The 24,982-nt window shown below is 51.9% G+C and overlaps 1 protein-coding gene across 1 annotated transcript in view; it reads right to left on the bottom strand.

Moving 5' to 3' along the window:
- Window positions 1–24,412, bottom strand: part of LOC309550980 (myosin-IIIb-like) — a gene marked incomplete at its 5' end in the record, with an annotated part of 122,881 nt that extends 98,469 nt beyond the window's left edge. Inside the window, 2 exons of the mRNA XM_082251400.1 lie at window positions 10,179–10,244; window positions 24,314–24,412. Of these exons, the coding sequence (XP_082107526.1) occupies window positions 10,179–10,244; window positions 24,314–24,412 (165 nt within the window). The remainder of the gene's footprint in view (window positions 1–10,178; window positions 10,245–24,313) is intronic.
- Between the last annotated feature and the right edge of the window lie 570 nt (window positions 24,413–24,982).

Genomic DNA, 24,982 nt, shown 5'->3' on the forward strand with positions numbered 1-24,982 from the left:
AAAGTCTCAGGTAATCTGCAGGTAAAGCACACACCTGGGGACAGGTAGGTTGCAGTCCTTGGAACAGATTAGGAGAGTCTCAGGTAGTATGCAGGTAAAGCACACACCTGGGGACAGGTAGGTTGCAGTCCATGGCACAGATTAGGTGAGTCTCAGGTAGTCTGCAGATAAAGCACACACCTGGGGACAGGTAGGTTGCAGTCCATGGCAGGGATTAGGTGAGTCTCAGGTAATCTGCAGGTAAAGCACACACCTGGGGACAGGTAGGTTGCAGTCCTTGGCATGGATTAGGAAAGTCTCAGGTAATCTGCAGGTAAAGCACACACCTGCAGAGCTGTGAATTCTGCTCTATGTAGAAAAGCAATCTGCCTCAGAGATAGAAGATTGAGGGGCCCCTGAGATAGAAGATTGAGGGGCCCCGCCGTCCCCGGAGATAGAAGATTGGGGGGCCCCGCCGTCCCCGGAGATAGAAGATTGAGGGGCCCCGCCAACCCCGGAGATAGAAGATTGAGGGCCCCCCCCCAGCCCCGGAGATAAAAGATTGAGGAGCCCCGGAGATAGAAGATTGAGGGGCCCCGCCAGCCCTGGAGATAGAAGATTGAGGGGCCCCGCCAGCCCCAGAGATAGAAGATTGAGGGGCCCCGCCAGCCCCAGAGATAGAAGATTGAGGGGCCCTGCCTGCCCCGGAGATAGAAGATTGAGGGGCCCCGCCAGCCCCAGAGATAGAAGATTGAGGGGCCCCGCCAGCCCCAGAGATAGAAGATTGAGGGGCCCCGGAGACGCCATATTGCTGCCATCTGGAAGGTGAGAGAATCCGGAATTTTCATCTCCAGATGTCAGGAAGAGGAAACATCTGGAGGGACACATCACCAACCATCCCCCGACCCCGGGGCTCCCAGCCAAGGTCTATACTGTCACATATTGGTCTCCAACACACACACAGACCCTCCATTTGTGTTCACCGTTCTACAATCACCTCCCCCATACACACACACACACAGACCCTTCATCTGTGTGTACACCGATCTACAATCACCACCCCCAACACAGACCCTGAGTGTACACCGATCTACAAACCCATCCCCCAACACAGACCCAACTGTGTATACACCAATCTACAATCACCTCCTCCACAAGGATCATTTGTGTGTTCACCGATCTACAATCTCCTTCCCTAACACACACACACATTACAATCCCCCCACACTAAACTACAATTCCCTCCAGGCACACCCCGATCGAAACCCCCTCCCCTCATCTACAATCCCCCTACCCCACACACACACCAATCTACAATCCCAACACAACAAGCCCCTCCCCCAGATCTACAATCCCCCCTCTACACCGATCTAATCCTGCTGCACATAGATCTACAATCCTCTCCCCCACACCAATATAAAAATCTCCCCTCCCTGCTGCACTGATCTACAATCCCCTCCTCCTGCATTCAGTTTTGGGGGAATAAATCTAGGGGAGTCAGTGATGGGGAAGGGGTGTTGTAGTTCCTGTGCCCAGGTGTCTTGTTATACTGCCACCTACAGCACGGGGGAGGGGACTGGCGCCCCTCTATGGACTCCAAACATTCCCCTTCACTCGGGGACACTAAAATCTAATGGGGGGGGCACAATACACAGAACTGGGGTCCACCTGTGGCCTAAAGAGCTTCCTGAAGGACCCAAAGCTGAAATCAGGAGACCCCAGACTTCCATGGGGAGACACCAGACAGGAGACCCCAGACATCCATGGGGAGACCCCAGACAGGAGACCCCAGACAGGAGACCCCAGACATCCATGGGGAGACACCAGACAGGAGACCCCAGACATCCATGGGGAGACACCAGACAGGAGACCCCAGACATCCATGGGGAGACACCAGACAGGAGACCCCAGACATCCATGGGGAGACACCAGGCAGGAGACCCCAGACATCCATGGGGGAGACCGGGACATGAGACCCCAGACATCCATGGGGAGACCCCAGGCAGGAGACCCCAGACATCCATGGGGAGACACCAGGCAGGAGACCCCAGACATCCATGGGGAGACACCAGGCAGGAGACCCCAGACATCCATGGGGAGACACCAGGCAGGAGACCCCAGACATCCATGGGGGAGACCGGGACATGAGACCCCAGACATCCATGGGGAGACCCCAGGCAGGAGACCCCAGACATCCATGGGGAGACCGGGACAGGAGATCTCAGACATCCATGGAGACCCCAGACATCCATGGGGAGACCCCAGTCAGGAGACCCCAGACATCCATGGGGAGACCCCAGTCAGGAGACCCCAGTCATCCATGGGGAGACCCCAGTCAGGAGACCCCGGACATCCATGGGGAGACCCCAGTCAGGAGACCCCAGACATCCATGGGGAGACCCCGGGCAGGAGACCCCAGACATCCATGGGGAGACCCAGGGCAGGAGACCCCAGACATCCATGGGGAGACCCCAGGCAGGAGACCCCAGACATCCGTGGGGAGACCCCAGACAGGAGACCCCAGAAATCCGTGGGGAGACACCAGACAGGAGACCCCAGACATCCGTGGGGAGACACCAGACAGGAGACACCAGACAGGAGACCCCAGACATCCATGGGGAGACACCAGACATCCATGGGGAGACACCAGACAGGAGACCCAAGACAACCATGAGGAGACTGGGACAGGAGACCCCAGACATCCATGGGTGACCGGGACAGGAGACCCCAGACATCCATGGGTGACTGGGACAGGAGATCCCAGACATCCATGGGTGACCGAGACAGGAGATCCCAGACATCCATGGGTGACCGAGACAGGAGATCCCAGACATCCATGGGTGACCGAGACAGGAGACCCCAGACATCCATGGGTGACCGAGACAGGAGACCCCAGACATCCATGGGTGACCGGGACAGGAGACCTCAGACATCCATGGGGAGACCCCAGGCATCCATGAGGAGACCCCAGACATCCATGGGGAGACTGGGACAGGAGACCTCAGACATCCATGGGGAGACCCCAGGCATCCATGAGGAGACCCCAGACATCCATGGGGAGACTGGAACAGGAGACCTCAGACATCCATGGGGAGACCCCAGGCATCCATGAGGAGACCCCAGGTAGGAGACCTCAGACATCCATGGGGAGACCACGGACAGGAGACCCCGGACATTTACGAGAAGACCCATGCATTGCATTCTCTCTCTGTTTGTGGTTCACGCTGGCCTGCACGCGGTGCGTTGTTATGGTGCCCACACCAGAAGTGACATTTGGGGAGGGGGGGGGGGGGGGGGTCGGGCCAGACCCTGTCGATTCCAGTGGGACCGGCCTTATAGGATTTTTTTGATGCCACATTATTCTTGCTACAGCAGCATTTTGGGCTCTTAGGAGTTTATTCCCTGCATAATACTGATTATTATAATAAGAAATTGATGGTTACATCATAAACTATAGACGGGGAGGCTCCTATGATGGGATAGCTGAAAGTCGGACATATTCTTATAGATGGTCTGATTTATACACAGTTTTCTAAATCGGAGACCTTGGTTATGTTCTCCACCATGGGAAGCTCCAGCCCCCGGCCGTCTTCAGCCCCTCTGATATTTTTGCCCGTCTTGTGGTTTTTGGGCACGGTCCGGTGCACACCTAGCCCTCCCCGACCGGTACTCACACTGTCCAGTGGCTTTTCGGTGGCAATGGAGCACTGTGTTCTGGATTTTATCTAAGCTCAAAGAAACGAAACACATGAAGATTCTGGTTGTTCTGGTGAGCACTCTCTACAAACGTACGTGGTTTTCACGTGATCTGATGTGTATACTTTTAAGGATTTCGGTTTCTCATGTCATATTTCTTTTTTAAGCTTGTAGAAACAGTTGGGTCAACTGATGGTCCCTGATGAAGCAATTGAGGAACAATGTGTTCGGCGAAACGCGTAGGACCGCCTTATGTTTCTATATTCAGCAATGATAGTTTGTATTGAAGTCGATGATACCTTTCTCTTTATATGTCTACTCTTTTTATGAAATATTTTTTCGATATTGTATTAATAAAATTTGACTTTTTTTATCCAATCATATCTATGATCCTCACTATGACAACTCCACATCCGTAAAAGTCCTACTATTAGGTGGTTAAACAGGAGGGTCAATTTGGCCTCTTCCTGGTTTCTCTCTATTTTTTATAGTTTCAGAGACCTGGACATCAGGGGAGACCTGGACATCAGAGGAGACCTGGACATCAGGGGAGACCTGGACATCAGGGGAGACCTGGACATCAGGGGAGACCTGGACATCAGGGGAGACCTGGACATCAGGGGAGACCTGGACATCAGGGGAGACCTGGACCTGGACATCCAGATGGAGAAACTCAGATAAGGGAGACCGAAGTCTGATGGGGATCCCAGACATCCATGGGTGACCGAGCACTGGGGGGGGACACCCCAGAAAGCAGAGGAATCCCGCCCCTTCCATGGTTACCTCCCTGAGTCCCGGAGGTGGTGGGAGAATCCGCTTCATTCTTAGAAGGACCATCATGAGTGACAGAGATAAGCAGAGATTCAGGTGGAAGACGTGTCTGGGGGAGAAACACGCACCACCTTTGGGGGGGGAAAGACCACCAGAGCGGGCTTCCTGAGGGGGAAAAGGCCGCCAGAGTGGGCTTCCTGAGGGGGGAAAAGGCGGCCAGAGTGGGCTTCCTGAGGGGGGAAAAGGCGGCCAGAGTGGGCTTCCTGAGGGGGGAAAGGCCGCCAGAGTGGGCTCCCTGAGGGGGGAAAGGCCGACAGAGCGGGCTCCCTTCGGGGTGAAAGGCCACCAGAGCAGGGCTTCCTGTGGGGTGAAAGGCCGCCAGAGCGGGGCTCCCTGTGGGGTGAAAGGCAAGAAACACAACCTGAGTCAGAGAAGGAGGAAGATCTCCGAGAGGATGGAAGGTTCATGAAGAACCAGAGTCAGATCCTACAGAATCTGATGTAAGGGAACCAGGAGGCACAAAGTCCTGAGCACTGGGGGGGCACAAAGTCCTGAGCACTGGTGGGGCACAAAGTCCTGAGCACTGGTGGGGCACAAAGTCCTGAGCACTGGGGGGGGGGGCACAAAGTCCTGAGCACTGGGGGGGGGGGCACAAAGTCCTGAGCACTGGGGGGGGGGGCACAAAGTCCTGAGCACTGGAGGGGGGGGCACAAAGTCCTGAGCACTGGAGGGGGGGGCACAAAGTCCTGAGCACTGGAGGGGGGGGCACAAAGTCCTGAGCACTGGGGGGGGGCACAAAGTCCTGAGCACTGGGGGGGGGCACAAAGTCCTGAGCACTGGGGGGGGGGGGAATTGTCATAGAGAATACTAGGAGGGAGGGGCCACACATGGGGGAAACTAAGTCCTGATCACTGGGGGAGATTAATTTGGCCCTGGTCAAACCTGTGCGTATTGTGGCCTGAAGAAAAACGCAGACACTCAAGAAAGTACCTGAGCTTCTTTTTTGGCAGATTACAAGCATTTTTGTTCGATGTCAATGCCTGCCTCCAAACACCTGCAAAAAAACGCCTGAAAACGATACACTCAGGTGTGAAAAAGGGGGAGGGGTATGTCTGTATATTAAGAACAGTGTACAGGTAAATATGAGGGATGATATTAATAATGGAGCTATGGACGAGGCAGAATACTTGACCTACTGAATACCAACAATACAGACCTGATCACGGATATAGAAATACGGGACAACTTAGGGAACAGTGACCATAGGTCAATAAGTTTCAGTATTAATCATAGTAATAGGAAACACAAGGGTAATATAAGAACACTGAATTTAAAAAGAGCCAATTTCCCAAAACTGCGCTCGCTGCTAGAAAATATCAAATGGAATAGAACCCTGGGAACAAAGAACACGGAGGAAAAATGGGAGTGCTTCAAGAGCATACTAAACAAGGGGATTGACCAGTGCATTCCAAAGGGAAATACATTTAAAAGAGCAAATCTAAACCCTGGGTGGCTAAACTCCAACATAAAAATGCATATTAGTGCTAAAGAAAAGGCCTTCAAAAAATTCAAGACTGAGGGGTCATTGGCAGCATTTAAGCATTACAAAGAGTGTAATAAGAAATGTAAATACGAAATCAGGGCGGCTAAAATAGAACACGAGAGACATATAGCGGAGGAGAGTAAAAAGAACCCCAAGAAATTCTTTAAGTATATGAACAGTAAGAAAGCAAGGCCAGAACACATTGGCCCCATAAAAGACGACAAAGGAAATATGGCCACTGAGGACAGAGAAAAGGCGGAAGTGTTAAATAATTTCTTCTCTTCAGTCTTCACAAAAGAATCGGGGGGCTACACGAACCCAGCTTGTAAGGCCAAACTAAACAACACACCTCAGGAAATACCGCCATGGCTAACAGAGGATAGACTTAGAACTAAACTAGAGAAACTTAACATAAATAAATCCCCGGGACCGGATGGCTTGCACCCGAGGGTTCTTAAAGAGCTCAGCCAGGTGATTGCCAGACCATTATTCTTGATCTTTAAGGATAGTTTACAGACGGGTATGGTGCCAGCTGATTGGAAAAAAGCCAACGTGGTACCAATATTTAAAAAAGGGGCGGAGATATATCCCGGGTAACTATAGACCGGTCAGCCTAACATCAGTAGTCTGCAAGATTTTGGAGGGGATGTTAAGGGACCACATACAAGACTTTAGTAATGAAAATGGTATTATTAGTAGTAATCAGCATGGATTCATGAAAAATCGTTCTTTCCAAACCAATCTATTAACCTTCTACGATGAAGTGAGCTGCCACCTAGATAAAGGTAAGCCTGTGGATGTGGTGTATCTGGATAAAGGAAGGTCTGTGGATGTGGTGTATCTGGATAAAGGAAGGCCTGTGGATGTGGTGTATCTAGATAAAGGTAAGCCTGTGGATGTGGTGTATCTGGATAAAGGAAGGCCTGTGGATGTGGTGTATCTGGATAAAGGAAGGCCTGTGGATGTGGTGTATCTGGATAAGGGAAGGTCTGTGGATGGGGTGTATCTGGATAAAGGAAGGTCTGTATATGTGGTGTATCTGGATAAAGGAAGGTCTGTGGATGGGGTGTATCTGGATAAAGGAAGGCCTGTGGATGTGGTGTATCTAGATAAAGGAAGGTCTGTGGATGTGGTGTATCTGGATAAAGGAAGGCCTGTGGATGTGGTGTATCTGGATAAAGGAAGGTCTGTGGATGTGGTGTATCTGGATAAAGGAAGGTCTGTGGATGTGGTGTATCTGGATAAAGGAAGGTCTGTGGATGTGGTGTATCTGGATAAAGGAAGGCCTGTGGATGTGGTGTATCTGGATAAAGGAAGGCCTGTGGATGTGGTGTATCTGGATAAAGGAAGGTCTGTGGATGTGGTGTATCTGGATAAAGGAAGGTCTGTGGATGTGGTGTATCTGGATAAAGGAAGGTCTGTGGATGTGGTGTATCTGGATAAAGGAAGGCCCGTGGATGTGGTGTATCTGGATGAAGGAAGGCCTGTGGATGTGGTGTATCTGGATAAAGGAAGGTCTGTGGATGTGGTGTATCTGGATAAAGGAAGGTCTGTGGATGTGGTGTATCTGGATAAAGGAAGGTCTGTGGATGTGGTGTATCTGGATAAAGGAAGGTCTGTGGATGTGGTGTATCTGGACTTTGCAAAGGCCTTTGACACCGTTCCCCACAAACGCTTACTGTACAAACTAAGGAAGGTAGGTATGGACCATAAGGTGAGCACCTGGATAGAGAACTGGCTCCAGGGGAGAGTACAGAGGGTGATGATTAATGGGGAGTACTCGGATTGGGCAGTGTGACGGAACAGGACACCACCGACTGGGTATCTCCGCCAGTAACCTGCTTCCTAAGCTCTGGAACACGGGATCCGTGATTCTGGCTATAGTTACCCCAATAACTCGACAGTACAAGTTTTGGAGTCAAACCAGAATGAACTGTTTATTGAACCAACTTTCAGACTTTTATATACACTTTGAGAATACAACATGATTTAATTACACAGATCCACCCCCCACATCACACAATGGTTTCTATACGATCCCCAATGCACATTACTCTGTGTAATTAAATCCCCTAGCAGACAGACAGGTGGGCTCATTACCACACTATAGGTGAATGGAAAAACTGTCTCAGACCCTATTTTAGACAAAAGCAGTTCAATGATTAGCAGACATGGTGTCTCTCCTAGTTCCTGGACACCCAAATTAGGAGCTGCACTTCCTGTGCCTGACAGTGTAAAGAAATAAGATAGATCTCCATACTTCCTGAGAGATATGGTTAATGCATATCATTGTCCCATTTGAAGTAGTCCAAACCATATTCTCAGTGTTCACTACCCTCTTGGTCACCCTGCATCCATAATAGACGCAGGGTGACTAAAACATGAGAGCCCCATAAGGCTGGGCATGGTGCCCCCCAACCTCTCTAAAGGAATTTGGGGTCCACAACCCCCATGCTCAAAGTGACTGCTGTCACAGGTGGGTGTGGAAAGTGGGGTCCCCCAGGGTTCTGTCCTGGGGCCAATCCTGTTTAATTTATTCATAAATGATCTAGAGGAGGGGATATCTAGTACAATCTCAGAATTTGCGGATGATATTAAACTAAGCATGCCAATATCTTCTATGCAGGATGTGGAAATCTTGCAAGCAGATCTGAACAAAATAACGGGGTGGGGGAAGGGCAACTACATGGCAGATGAGGTTTAATGTTGAAAAATGTAAAGTAATGCACTTGGGGGCCAGAAACCAGAAAGCAAGCTACTCACTAGGGGGGGAACCTCTGGGTGAGTCTAGGATGGAAAGGGACCTGGGGGTACTGGTAGACAACAGGCTTGGCAGTGGCATGCAATGCCAAGCCGCCGCAAGCAAAGCCAACAGAATACTGGGATGTATAAAAAAGGGGATTCACTCCAGAAATAAAGAGATTATTCTCCCACTCTACAAGACTCTGGTCCGGCCACATCTGGAGTATGCTGTCCAGTTCTGGGCACCGGTCCTCAGGAAGGATGTGCTGGAACTGGAGAAAGTCCAGAGAAGGGCAACAAAAATATAATTAGGGGAATGGAGGACATCAGCTATGAGGAAAGACTACAAGCACTGAACTTATTCTCTCTGGAGAAGAGACGATTGAGGGGGGGATATGATATCAATGTACAAATACTGTACTGGTGACCCTAGCATAAGGAACAAACTATTCAGAGTAAGGAAATACAATAAGACACGTGGCCACTAACTAAAACTAGAGGAAAGGCGGTTTAACCTTAAAGTACGTAAAGGGTTCTTCACTGTCAGAGCAGTAAGGATGTGGAATTCTCTTCCGCAAACAGTCGTATCAGCAGGGAGCATTGATAGTTTAAAAAAAACTATTAGATGGGCACCATAAAGACCACAACATACAGGGGTATACAATGTACAACATACAGGGGGTATACAATGTACAACATACAGGGGGTATACAATGTACAACATACAGGGGGTATACAATGTACAACATACAGGGGGTATACAATGTACAACATACAGGGGTATACAATGTACAACATACAGGGGTATACAATGTACAACATACAGGGGTATACAATGTACAACATACAGGGGGTATACAATGTACAACATACAGGGGTATACAATGTACAACATACAAGGGTATACAATGTACAACATACAGGGGTATACAATGTACAACATACAAGGGTATACAATGTACAACATACAGGGGGTATACAATGTACAACATACAGAGGTATACAATGTACAACATACAGGGGTATACAATGTACAACATACAGGGGTATACAATGTACAACATACAGGGGGTATACAATGTACAACATACAGGGGGTATACAATGTACAACATACAGGGGGTATACAATGTACAACATACAGGGGTATACAATGTACAACATACAGGGGGTATACAATGTACAACATACAGGGGTATACAATGTACAACATACAGGGGTATACAATGTACAACATACAGGGGTATACAATGTACAACATACAGGGGTATACAATGTACAACATACAGGGGTACACAATGTACGGGTAACAGCAAACACACATATCATAGGTTGAACTGGATGGACTGATGTCTTTTTTCAACCTCACTAACTATGTAACTATGTAACTATGAATGGAGCCTCTCTCTTCATACAATCACAGACAATCAAATGCTGAAGACAATCACCTCAGGTCCATAGATGGGAAGATCTCTCAGAGGATTCACAGCAATCAGGATATCTCCGATATACGTCTGTCAGAGAGAGGAGGAGAACGTCACCATCAAATGTCATCAATTGTAAGCCCATCATCCACCCAATGTCCACCGTACCTCCTCCCCCATCATTCATCACCCACCCAATGTCCACCATACATCCTCCCCCATCATTCATCATCACCCACCCAATGTCCACCATACATCCTCCCCCATCAATCATCATCACCCACCCAATGTCCACCGTACATCCTCCTCCATCATTCATCATCACCCACCCAATGTCCACCATACATCCTCCTCCATCATTCATCATCACCCACCGAATGTCCACCATACATCCTCCCCCATCAATCATCACCCACCCAATGTCCACCGTACATCCTCCTCCATCATTCATCATCACCCACCCAATGTCCACCATACATCCTCCCCCATCAATCATCATCACCCACCCAATGTCCACCGTACATCCTCCTCCATCATTCATCATCACCCACCCAATGTCCACCATACATCCTCCCCCATCATTCATCACCCACCCAATGTCCACCGTACATCCTCCCCCATCAATCATCATCACCCACCCAATGTCCACCATACATCCTCCCCCACCCAATGTCCACCATACATCCTCCCCCATCATTCATCATCACCCACCCAATGTCCACCGTACATCCTCCCCCATCATTCATCATCACTCACCCAATGTCCACCGTACATCCTCCCCCATCATTCATCATCACCCACCCAATGTCCACCATACATCCTCCCCCATCAATCATCATTACCCACCCAATGTCCACCATACATCCTCCCCCATCAATCATCATCAACCCACCCAATGTCCACCATACATCCTCCCCCATCAATCATCATCAACCCACCCAATGTCCACCGTACATCCTCCCCCATCATTCATCATCACCCACCCAATGTCCACCATATATCCTCCCCCAATCATCATCACCCACCCAATGTCCACCGTACATCCTCCCCCATCATTCCTCATCACCCACCCAATGTCCACCGTACATCCTCACCCATCAATCATCATCACCACCCAATGTCCACCGCACATCCTCCCCCATCATTCATCATCACCCACCCAATGTCCACCATACATCCTCCCCCATCATTCATCATCACCCACCCAATGTCCACCATACATCCTCCCCCATCAATCATCATCACCCACCCAATGTCCACCATACATCATCCTCCATCAATCATCATCACCCACCCAATGTCACCGTACATCCTCCCCCATCATTCATCATCACCCACCCAATGTCCACCATACATCCTCCCCCATCATTCATCATCACCCACCCAATGTCCACCATACATCCTCCCCCATCAATCATCTTAATCACCCACCCAATGTCCACCATACATCCTCCCCCATCATTCATCATCACCCACCCAATGTCCACCATACATCCTCCCCCATCAATCATCATCACCCACCCAATGTCCACCATACATCCTCCCCCATCAATCATCATCACTCACCCAATGTCCACCATACATCCTCCCCATCAATCATCATCACCCACCCAATGTCCACCATACATCCTCCCCCACCCAATGTCCACCGTACATCCTCCCCATCATTCATCATCACCCACCCAATGTCCACCATACATCCTCCCCATTATTCATCATCACCCACCCAATGTCCACCGTACATCCTCCCCCATCATTCATCATCACCCACCCAATGTCCACCATACATCCTCCCCCATCATTCATCATCACCCACCCAATGTCCACCATACATCCTCCCCATCATTCATCATCACCCACCCAATGTCCACCATACATCCTCCCCCATCATTCATCATCACCCACCCAATGTCCACCATACATCCTCCCCCATCAATCATCATCACCCACCCAATGTCCACCATACATCCTCCCCCATCAATCATCATCACTCACCCAATGTCCACCATACATCCTCCCCATCAATCATCATCACCCACCCAATGTCCACCATACATCCTCCCCCACCCAATGTCCACCGTACATCCTCCCCATCATTCATCATCACCCACCCAATGTCCACCATACATCCTCCCCATTATTCATCATCACCCACCCAATGTCCACCGTACATCCTCCCCCATCATTCATCATCACCCACCCAATGTCCACCATACATCCTCCCCCATCATTCATCATCACCCACCCAATGTCCACCATACATCCTCCCCATCATTCATCATCACCCACCCAATGTCCACCGTACATCCTCCCCCATCATTCATCATCACCCACCCAATGTCCACCGTACATCCTCCCCCATCATTCATCATCACCCACCCCATGTCCACCATACATCCTCCCCATCATTCATCATCACCCACCCAATGTCCACCGTACATCCTCCCCCATCATTCATCATCACCCACCCAATGTCCACCGTACATCCTCCCCCATCATTCATCATCACCCACCCAATGTCCACCATACATCCTCCCCCATCATTCATCATCACCACCCAATGTCCACCGTACATCCTCCCCCATCATTCATCATCACCCACCCAATGTCTACCGTACATCCTCCCCCATCATTCATCATCACCCACCCAATGTCCACCATACATCCTCCCCCATCATTCATCATCACCCACCCAATGTCCACCATACATCCTCCTCCATCATTCATCATCACCCACCCCATGTCCACCATACATCCTCCCCATCATTCATCATCACCCACCCAATGTCCACCATACATCCTCCCCATCATTCATCATCACCCACCCAATGTCCACCGTACATCCTCCCCCATCCATCATCATCACCCACCTAATGTCCACCGTACATCCTCCCCCATCATTCATCATCACCCACCCAATGTCACCGTACATCCTCCCCCATCATTCATCATCACCCACCCAATGTCCACCATACATCCTCCCCCATCATTCATCATCACCCACCCAATGTCCACCATACATCCTCCCCCATCATTCATCATCACCCACCCAATGTCCACCATACATCCTCCCCCACCCAATGTCCACCATACATCCTCCCCCATCAATCATCATCACCCACCCAATGTCCACCGTACATCCTCCCCCATCATTCATCATCACCCACCCAATGTCCACCGTACATCCTCCCCCATCATTCATCATCACTCACCCAATGTCCACCGTACATCCTCCCCCATCATTCATCATCACCCACCCAATGTCCACCATACATCCTCCCCCATCAATCATCATTACCCACCCAATGTCCACCGTACATCCTCCCCCATCAATCATCATCAACCCACCCAATGTCCACCGTACATCCTCCCCCATCATTCATCATCACCCACCCAATGTCCACCATATATCCTCCCCCAATCATCATCACCCACCCAATGTCCACCGTACATCCTCCCCCATCATTCCTCATCACCCACCCAATGTCCACCGTACATCCTCCCCCATCAATCATCATCACCACCCAATGTCCACCGCACATCCTCCCCCATCATTCATCATCACCCACCCAATGTCCACCATACATCCTCCCCCATCATTCATCATCACCCACCCAATGTCCACCATACATCCTCCCCCATCAATCATCATCACCCACCCAATGTCCACCATACATCATCCTCCATCAATCATCATCACCCACCCAATGTCCACCATACATCCTCCCCCATCAAATCATCTTAATCACCCACCCAATGTCCACCATACATCCTCCCCCATCAATCATCATCACTCACCCAATGTCCACCATACATCCTCCCCATCAATCATCACCACCCAATGTCCACCATACATCCTCCCCCACCCAATGTCCACCGTACATCCTCCCCATCATTCATCATCACCCACCCAATGTCCACCATACATCCTCCCCATTATTCATCATCACCCACCCAATGTCCACCGTACATCCTCCCCCATCATTCATCATCACCCACCCAATGTCCACCATACATCCTCCCCCATCATTCATCATCACCCACCCAATGTCCACCATACATCCTCCCCCATCAATCATCATTACCCACCCAATGTCCACCGTACATCCTCCCCCATCAATCATCATCAACCCACCCAATGTCCACCGTACATCCTCCCCCATCATTCATCATCACCCACCCAATGTCCACCATATATCCTCCCCCAATCATCATCACCCACCCAATGTCCACCGTACATCCTCCCCCATCATTCCTCATCACCCACCCAATGTCCACCGTACATCCTCCCCCATCAATCATCATCACCACCCAATGTCCACCGCACATCCTCCCCCATCATTCATCATCACCCACCCAATGTCCACCATACATCCTCCCCCATCATTCATCATCACCCACCCAATGTCCACCATACATCCTCCCCCATCAATCATCATCACCCACCCAATGTCCACCATACATCATCCTCCATCAATCATCATCACCCACCCAATGTCCACCATACATCCTCCCCCATCAATCATCTTAATCACCCACCCAATGTCCACCATACATCCTCCCCCATCAATCATCATCACTCACCCAATGTCCACCATACATCCTCCCCATCAATCATCACCACCCAATGTCCACCATACATCCTCCCCCACCCAATGTCCACCGTACATCCTCCCCATCATTCATCATCACCCACCCAATGTCCACCATACATCCTCCCCATTATTCATCATCACCCACCCAATGTCCACCGTACATCCTCCCCCATCATTCATCATCACCCACCCAATGTCCACCATACATCCTCCCCCATCATTCATCATCACCCACCCAATGTCCACCATACATCCTCCCCATCATTCATCATCACCACCCAATGTCCACCGTACATCCTCCCCCATCATTCATCATCACCCACCCAATGTCCACCATACATCCTCCCCATCATTCATCATCACCCACCCAATGTCCACCGTACATCCTCCCCCATCATTCATCATCACCCACCCAATGTCCACCGTACATCCTCCCCCATCATTCATCATCACCCACCCAATGTCCACCATACATCCTCCCCCATCATTCATCATCACCACCCAATGTCCACCGTACATCCTCCCCCATCATTCATCATCACCCACCCAATGTCTACCGTACATCCTCCCCCATCATTCATCATCACCCACCCAATGTCCACCGTACATCCTCCCCCATCCATCATCATCACCCACCTAATGTCCACCGTACATCCTCCCCCATCATTCATCATCACCCACCCAATGTCACCGTACATCCTCCCCCATCATTCATCATCACCCACCCAATGTCCACCATACATCCTCCCCCATCATTCATCATCACCCACCCAATGTCCACCATACATCCTCCCCCATCATTCATCATCACCCACCCAATGTCCACTGTACATCCTCCCCCATCATTCATCATCACCCACCTAATGTCCACCATACATCCTCCCCCATCAATCATCACCCACCCAATGTCACCGTACATCCTCCCCCATCATTCATCATCACCCACCCAATGTCCACCGTACATCCTCCCCCATCATTCATCATCACCCACCCAATGTCCACCATACATCCTCCCCCATCATTCATCATCACCCACCCAATGTCCACCATACATCCTCCCCCATCATTCATCATCACCCACCCAATGTCCACCGTACATCCTCCCCCATCAATCATCATCACCCACCCAATGTCTACCGTACATCCTCCCCCATCATTCATCATCACCCACCCAATGTCCACCATACATCCTCCCCCATCATTCATCATCACCCACCCAATGTCCACCATACCTCCTCCCCCATCATTCATCATCACCCACCCAATGTCCACCATACATCCTCCCCCATCAATCATCATCACCCACCCAATGTCCACCATACATCCTCCTCCATCATTCATCATCACCCACCCAATGTCCACCATACCTCCTCCCCCATCATTCATCATCACCCACCCAATGTCTACCGTACATCCTCCCCCATCATTCATCATCACCCACCCAATGTCCACCATACATCCTCCCCCATCATTCATCATCACCCACCCAATGTCCACCATACATCCTCCCCCATCATTCATCATCTCCCACCCAATGTCCACCATACATCCTCCCCCATCATTCATCATCACCCACCCAATGTCCACTGTACATCCTCCCCCATCATTCATCATCACCCACCTAATGTCCACCATACATCCTCCCCCATCAATCATCACCCACCTAATGTCCACCATACATCCTCCCCATCATTCATCATCACCCACCCAATTTTTTTTTAATTATTGCTCACGCTCTGGCGATCGCGGCGATACCTCACATGTGTGGTTTGAACATCAATTTCATTCGTGGCTCGACTTCCATATACGTTTTTTTTTGTGCGCGAGCTAACGGTGACGGGCGGCTAAATTTTCTTTTTTTTTGTTTTTCCTATTTTATTAAATTTTTTTTAATTTATTAGTTTTTAAAAAAAAAAAAAAATCTGATCACTTTTATTGCTGTCACAAGCAATGTAAACATCCCTTGTGACACCAATATGCAGTGACAGGTACACTTTATGGAGGGATCGAGGGTCTGAAAGACCCCAAACCCCTCCACTACACGTTTTTGCATACAGCCGTTTTTTAAATTTGCCGCCATTTGCAGCACAGTAACCTGAAAGTGACGTCACGGACGCCGCCTCCGGGTTACGTCATCGGAGACCCGATCAAAGCCGTTTCCGGGTTACGTCATCTGGAGCCCCGAGCAAAGTCACGGAAGGCAGCGGGAGGGGGAAGTCCCCTCCCGCTCACCCGGGTAAACCACGGTACGGGGACGGTGTCTCTAGCCTTATCCCGGTATAACAACGCAAAGTTTGCCGACGTAGATCTACGTTACTTTGCGGTAAGTGGTTAAGGAAGCCGATAACCCAACATAACTAGTAGGATACAATGGGAAGGGGGGGAAAACTAGACTTTGTGTGAGGTGTGTGGAGTCGGTGATTTGGGGTGCATCTGCTCCTGACGAGTGGAAAATATCCACGAAACGCGTCAAGCTTTATATGGATGTGTCCCCCATTAATATTTTATATTTGGACTTTATACATTATATCATCAATGACCTTTCTATCTCAATGTATACCCCATCAATTTTGTATGATCCTGCATTTAAGATGTTACTTATTGCCTTTTTGACTGTATTGTCACATGTATGTAACTTTATGTATCATGCATGTTCATGTTATTGTTTGATATTTATAATATGATATATATTAAATCTTTTACCTTATGTCAGGTGACTGTACTAATCTATCATGCCCACCGACTCCACACACCTCACACAAAGTCCTGTTTTTCCCCCCCTTCCCTTTTTATCCTACTAGTTATGTTGGGTTTTCGGCTTCTTTAAAAGCAACACTATTATTACGGTTTGGATTATATATATTTATTATTACATATTATACCCAATATGCCGATCCCATTGTACCTTTCCAACTTCCCATTTTATTCCCCTTCCCCTCTATATATCAAATGGGACAGTAATATGCATTACCAATATCTCTCAGGAAATATGGAGATCTATCTTATTCCTATACACTGTAAGGCACAGGAAGTGCAACAGGAACTATGAGAGACACCATGTCTGCTAATCAATGTGTATTAGCTGCAGAGAGAGGGGGGATTGTTTCCAGCAGGCCCTCGTAAAGAATGTCTCCTGATTAACTAAGTGCTTTAGTCTAAAAATGGACAGTATGTTAATTGGGTCTGAGACTATTGATAAGTATGTTAATGAGCTCACCTGGCTGTCTACTAAGGGGTGTAATTACACAGTCATTGTTCATGTGGTATTCTCAAAGTGTATATAAATGCTGTGTTTCTTTCAATAAAAAAGAGAAGAGAGTTATTCTCACTTGACCTCAATAAGGAGCCTTGTCTCGCACTTGAGGGAGGGGGGAACTATTTGTATGGGCTTCATGTATGGCGGATTGGAGTGGTCGATAGCTGTCCTGGTGTTCGGGAGCGGATTATCCTAGATGACTGTAACCCCTTTCATACTTTGGGGTGTCGTTACAATTGGTGGCAAGCTGCGGGATGACTTCCACAGCCCAGAAGGACAGCTACAAGAGGACACAAGCCATGGAAGCAGAATTTGAAAGGAGGTTGCGGAAGATACCAGTAGATCGCAGGGAACCAGGGTCAGAGCAGGTCCTACTACGTTTGGGTAATTCAATTCACTGGGAACTCTGGAAGGAAGCGCTTGCCCGTGAGCAGCGACGCCAGGGAAAAATACTCCCCTCCTACCAGGAAAGGTACTGGTCACAGTACGAAGTGCGAACTGCGTTTTTGGGGACACAATCACATGAGGAATGGAAAGCCGAGTTAAGCAGGCTGGTCCAGGTGGAGATACGGTTGGATGAGGACTACAGAGCACTCCATTGGAATATAACCCAAGTGAGCCCATGGAAAGCGGACAACAGCCCAACAGAAGGCTTTGGTTACAAAGGCCTGGGGCTGTTATTAGAGAGGCTGTCCAAGGACCCTGACTTTGGGAGTTATTCGGAGTGGCGTTTGGAGGAAATTGCGGATTATAGAGAAGAGATGATGGATGTCATGGATAGACTAGGCACTGGAAGATTTGGAGTTTCTAGCCAATCAGGAATGGGAGCTAAGAGATCGCCTACAGACGGCTGCTTGACTCTGTTCAACGCCAGGGCTGGGCTCCCCTTGCCTGGGAAAATCCTCCCCATCATTCATCATCACCCACCCAATGTCCACCGTACATCCTCCCCCATCAATCATCATCACCCACCCAATGTCCACCGTACATCCTCCCCCATCATTCATCATCACCCACCCAATGTCCACCGTACATCCTCCCCCATCATTCATCATCACCCACCCAATGTCCACCGTACATCCTCCCCCATCATTCATCATCACCCACCCAATGTCCACCATACATCCTCCTCCATCATTCATCATCACCCACCGAATGTCCACCGTACATCCTCCCCCATTAAGTGGGGGGGGGAGGGGTAAGTGGGAGGGTGGGTAGAGGAGGGTAAGTGGGGGGGGGGGGTAAGTGGGGAGGTAAGAAGTGGGGTGGGTAAGTGGGGAGGTAAGAAGTGGGGGGGAGTAAGTGGGGAGGTAAGAAGTGGGGGGGGCGTAAGTGGGGAGGGAGGGTAGGTTGGGGGGTAGATAGGTAGGTGGGGGGGGTTTGTGGAAGGTAGATAAGTGGGAGTGTAAGTGGGGTGGTAGATAGGTGAGGGGTAGGGGGAAGTGGGTGTGAGGGTAGGTGGAGGGGAGTAGGTAGGTAGATAGGTGGGGGGTAGTAGAGGGTCAGTCAGGTAGGTAGGAGGGTAGGTGTAAGTGGGATGGTGAGTAGGTGGGGGGGAGTGGGGGGGAGTGGGGGGGGGCGTAGGTGGGAGGGGGGGAAGTGGGAGGGTGAGTAGGTGGGGGGGGTAAGTAGGGAGGGAGGGTAGGTAGATAGGTGAGGGGTAGGTGGAATGTAGATAAGTGGGAGTGTAACTGGGGGGTAGGTAGATGGGTGGGGGGTGTGAGGGTAGGTGGAGGGGGGGAGTAGGTAGGTAGATAGGTGGGGGTAGTAGAGGGTCAGTCAGGTAGGTAGGTAGGAGGGTAGGTGTAAGTGGGAGGGTGAGTAAGTGGGGGATAAGTGGGGAGGGAGGGTAGGTTGGGGGGGTAGGTAGATAGGTGGGGGGTTGGTGGAAGGTAGATAAGTGGGAGTCTAAGTGGGGGGTAGGTAGATGGGTGGGGGGTGTGAGGGTAGGTGGAGGGGGGGGTAGTAGAGGGTCAGTCAGGTAGGTAGGAGGGTAGGTGTAAGTGGGATGGTGAGTAGGTGGGGGGGAGTGGGGGGGGGCGTAGGTGGGAGGGGGGGAAGTGGGAGGGTGAGTAGGTGGGGGGGGTAAGTAGGGAGGGAGGGTAGGTTGGGGGGGTAGGTAGATAGGTGAGGGGTAGGTGGAATGTAGATAAGTGGGAGTGTAACTGGGGGGTAGGTAGATGGGTGGGGGGTGTGAGGGTAGGTGGAGGGGGGGAGTAGGTAGGTAGATAGGTGGGGGTAGTAGAGGGTCAGTCAGGTAGGTAGGTAGGAGGGTAGGTGTAAGTGGGAGGGTGAGTAAGTGGGGGATAAGTGGGGAGGGAGGGTAGGTTGGGGGGGTAGGTAGATAGGTGGGGGGTTGGTGGAAGGTAGATAAGTGGGAGTCTAAGTGGGGGGTAGGTAGATGGGTGGGGGGTGTGAGGGTAGGTGGAGGGGGGGGTAGTAGAGGGTCAGTCAGGTAGGTAGGAGGGTAGGTGTAAGTGGGATGGTGAGTAGGTGGGGGGGAGTGGGGGGGGCGTAGGTGGGAGGGGGGGAAGTGGGAGGGTGAGTAGGTGGGGGGGGTAAGTAGGGAGGGAGGGTAGGTTGGGGGGGTAGGTAGATAGGTGAGGGGTAGGTGGAATGTAGATAAGTGGGAGTGTAACTGGGGGGTAGGTAGATGGGTGGGGGGTGTGAGGGTAGGTGGAGGGGGGGAGTAGGTAGGTAGATAGGTGGGGGTAGTAGAGGGTCAGTCAGGTAGGTAGGTAGGAGGGTAGGTGTAAGTGGGAGGGTGAGTAAGTGGGGGATAAGTGGGGAGGGAGGGTAGGTTGGGGGGGTAGGTAGATAGGTGGGGGGTTGGTGGAAGGTAGATAAGTGGGAGTCTAAGTGGGGGGTAGGTAGATGGGTGGGGGGTGTGAGGGTAGGTGGAGGGGGGGGTAGTAGAGGGTCAGTCAGGTAGGTAGGAGGGTAGGTGTAAGTGGGATGGTGAGTAGGTGGGGGGGAGTGGGGGGGGGCGTAGGTGGGAGGGGGGGAAGTGGGAGGGTGAGTAGGTGGGGGGGGTAAGTAGGGAGGGAGGGTAGGTTGGGGGGGTAGGTAGATAGGTGAGGGGTAGGTGGAATGTAGATAAGTGGGAGTGTAACTGGGGGGTAGGTAGATGGGTGGGGGGTGTGAGGGTAGGTGGAGGGGGGGAGTAGGTAGGTAGATAGGTGGGGGTAGTAGAGGGTCAGTCAGGTAGGTAGGTAGGAGGGTAGGTGTAAGTGGGAGGGTGAGTAAGTGGGGGATAAGTGGGGAGGGAGGGTAGGTTGGGGGGGTAGGTAGATAGGTGGGGGGTTGGTGGAAGGTAGATAAGTGGGAGTCTAAGTGGGGGGTAGGTAGATGGGTGGGGGGTGTGAGGGTAGGTGGAGGGGGGGGTAGTAGAGGGTCAGTCAGGTAGGTAGGAGGGTAGGTGTAAGTGGGATGGTGAGTAGGTGGGGGGGAGTGGGGGGGGGCGTAGGTGGGAGGGGGGGAAGTGGGAGGGTGAGTAGGTGGGGGGGGTAAGTAGGGAGGGAGGGTAGGTTGGGGGGGTAGGTAGATAGGTGAGGGGTAGGTGGAATGTAGATAAGTGGGAGTGTAACTGGGGGGTAGGTAGATGGGTGGGGGGTGTGAGGGTAGGTGGAGGGGGGGAGTAGGTAGGTAGATAGGTGGGGGTAGTAGAGGGTCAGTCAGGTAGGTAGGTAGGAGGGTAGGTGTAAGTGGGAGGGTGAGTAAGTGGGGGATAAGTGGGGAGGGAGGGTAGGTTGGGGGGGTAGGTAGATAGGTGGGGGGTTGGTGGAAGGTAGATAAGTGGGAGTCTAAGTGGGGGGTAGGTAGATGGGTGGGGGGTGTGAGGGTAGGTGGAGGGGGGGGTAGTAGAGGGTCAGTCAGGTAGGTAGGAGGGTAGGTGTAAGTGGGATGGTGAGTAGGTGGGGGGGAGTGGGGGGGGCGTAGGTGGGAGGGGGGGAAGTGGGAGGGTGAGTAGGTGGGGGGGGTAAGTAGGGAGGGAGGGTAGGTTGGGGGGGTAGGTAGATAGGTGAGGGGTAGGTGGAATGTAGATAAGTGGGAGTGTAACTGGGGGGTAGGTAGATGGGTGGGGGGTGTGAGGGTAGGTGGAGGGGGGGAGTAGGTAGGTAGATAGGTGGGGGTAGTAGAGGGTCAGTCAGGTAGGTAGGTAGGAGGGTAGGTGTAAGTGGGAGGGTGAGTAAGTGGGGGATAAGTGGGGAGGGAGGGTAGGTTGGGGGGGTAGGTAGATAGGTGGGGGGTTGGTGGAAGGTAGATAAGTGGGAGTCTAAGTGGGGGGTAGGTAGATGGGTGGGGGGTGTGAGGGTAGGTGGAGGGGGGGGTAGTAGAGGGTCAGTCAGGTAGGTAGGAGGGTAGGTGTAAGTGGGATGGTGAGTAGGTGGGGGGGAGTGGGGGGGGGCGTAGGTGGGAGGGGGGGAAGTGGGAGGGTGAGTAGGTGGGGGGGTAAGTAGGGAGGGAGGGTAGGTTGGGGGGGTAGGTAGATAGGTGAGGGGTAGGTGGAATGTAGATAAGTGGGAGTGTAACTGGGGGGTAGGTAGATGGGTGGGGGGTGTGAGGGTAGGTGGAGGGGGGGAGTAGGTAGGTAGATAGGTGGGGGTAGTAGAGGGTCAGTCAGGTAGGTAGGTAGGAGGGTAGGTGTAAGTGGGAGGGTGAGTAAGTGGGGGATAAGTGGGGAGGGAGGGTAGGTTGGGGGGGTAGGTAGATAGGTGGGGGGTTGGTGGAAGGTAGATAAGTGGGAGTCTAAGTGGGGGGTAGGTAGATGGGTGGGGGGTGTGAGGGTAGGTGGAGGGGGGGGTAGTAGAGGGTCAGTCAGGTAGGTAGGAGGGTAGGTGTAAGTGGGATGGTGAGTAGGTGGGGGGGAGTGGGGGGGGGCGTAGGTGGGAGGGGGGGAAGTGGGAGGGTGAGTAGGTGGGGGGGGGGTAAGTAGGGAGGGAGGGTAGGTTGGGGGGGTAGGTAGATAGGTGAGGGGTAGGTGGAATGTAGATAAGTGGGAGTGTAACTGGGGGGTAGGTAGATGGGTGGGGGGTGTGAGGGTAGGTGGAGGGGGGGAGTAGGTAGGTAGATAGGTGGGGGTAGTAGAGGGTCAGTCAGGTAGGTAGGTAGGAGGGTAGGTGTAAGTGGGAGGGTGAGTAAGTGGGGGATAAGTGGGGAGGGAGGGTAGGTTGGGGGGGTAGGTAGATAGGTGGGGGGTTGGTGGAAGGTAGATAAGTGGGAGTCTAAGTGGGGGGTAGGTAGATGGGTGGGGGGTGTGAGGGTAGGTGGAGGGGGGGGTAGTAGAGGGTCAGTCAGGTAGGTAGGAGGGTAGGTGTAAGTGGGATGGTGAGTAGGTGGGGGGGAGTGGGGGGGGGCGTAGGTGGGAGGGGGGGAAGTGGGAGGGTGAGTAGGTGGGGGGGGTAAGTAGGGAGGGAGGGTAGGTTGGGGGGGTAGGTAGATAGGTGAGGGGTAGGTGGAATGTAGATAAGTGGGAGTGTAACTGGGGGGTAGGTAGATGGGTGGGGGGTGTGAGGGTAGGTGGAGGGGGGGAGTAGGTAGGTAGATAGGTGGGGGTAGTAGAGGGTCAGTCAGGTAGGTAGGTAGGAGGGTAGGTGTAAGTGGGAGGGTGAGTAAGTGGGGGATAAGTGGGGAGGGAGGGTAGGTTGGGGGGGTAGGTAGATAGGTGGGGGGTTGGTGGAAGGTAGATAAGTGGGAGTCTAAGTGGGGGGTAGGTAGATGGGTGGGGGGTGTGAGGGTAGGTGGAGGGGGGGGTAGTAGAGGGTCAGTCAGGTAGGTAGGAGGGTAGGTGTAAGTGGGATGGTGAGTAGGTGGGGGGGAGTGGGGGGGGGCGTAGGTGGGGGGGAGTGGGGGGGCAAGTAGGGAGGGAGGGTAGGTTGGGGGGGTAGGTAGATAGGTGAGGGGTAGGTGGAATGTAGATAAGTGGGAGTGTAACTGGGGGGTAGGTAGATGGGTGGGGGGTGTGAGGGTAGGTGGAGGGGGGGAGTAGGTAGGTAGATAGGTGGGGGTAGTAGAGGGTCAGTCAGGTAGGAGTGTAAGTGGGTTAGGGGGAGGTAGCTGGGGGGGGGTAGTAGAGGATCAGGTAGGTAGGAGGGTGGGAGGGGTAGTTAGGAGTGTAAGTGGGGAGGGAGGGAGGGTAGGTTGGGGGGGTAGGTAGATAGGTGGGGAGGTAGTACAGGGTCAGTCAGGTAGGTAGGAGGGTTAGGGGGAGGTAAGAGGGAGGGGTAGGTAGGAGGGTTAGGGGGAGGTAGGTGGGGGAGAAGTGGGGGGGGGGTAGTGGAGGATGAGGTAGGTAGGTGGTGACTCACATAGACACGCCCCTCGGAGTCCCGCCCCCTCAGGAAGGTCAGGAGTCTCTCCTCGGTCAGATCGCTGAGTTGAGCCGCATCGTCCGATCTCCCCTCCATCCTCCGCCTCGTGTACTGCCAGACTGCCGCCCCGCCCACCGACACTCCCCAACTACACTCACCGACACGCCCCCTCTCACCTGGAGAACGTCATGGGACGCCCCGGGGGAGGAGCTCCGCCCGCCGATATCACCTGGACTCCAACATTCCCCGGGGTCCGGGGATCGGAGGGCTGTGATTGGCGGGGAGGAGGGGGAGTGGGCGGAGTAAGGATGCCACATCATCCAAACACAGAACACTGACACCACTCCCCCCCCCCCCCCACACACACACCTGAAGAATGGGGGAGGGGTCAGGACTAATAGGCGGAGACAACTTTTAATATCAGAATAATTCCACCAATTATAATTCTATCCCTGAATATCTCCTCCCCTCTCCCCTCCCCCTCCTCCTCCTCCCTCCTCCTCCTCATTATATATCCTCCTCCTAATTATATATTATATTATCCTCCTTCCCCTCATTATATATTATCCTGCTTCTACTCCTCATTATAAATTATATTATCCTGCTCCTCCTCCTAATTATATATTATATATCCTCCCCCTCCTCATTATATATTATCCTGCTTCT

This window comes from Pelophylax lessonae (assembly GCF_965119305.1).
Source record: "Pelophylax lessonae genome assembly, chromosome: 1".
Taxonomy (NCBI): Eukaryota; Metazoa; Chordata; class Amphibia; order Anura; family Ranidae; genus Pelophylax; species Pelophylax lessonae.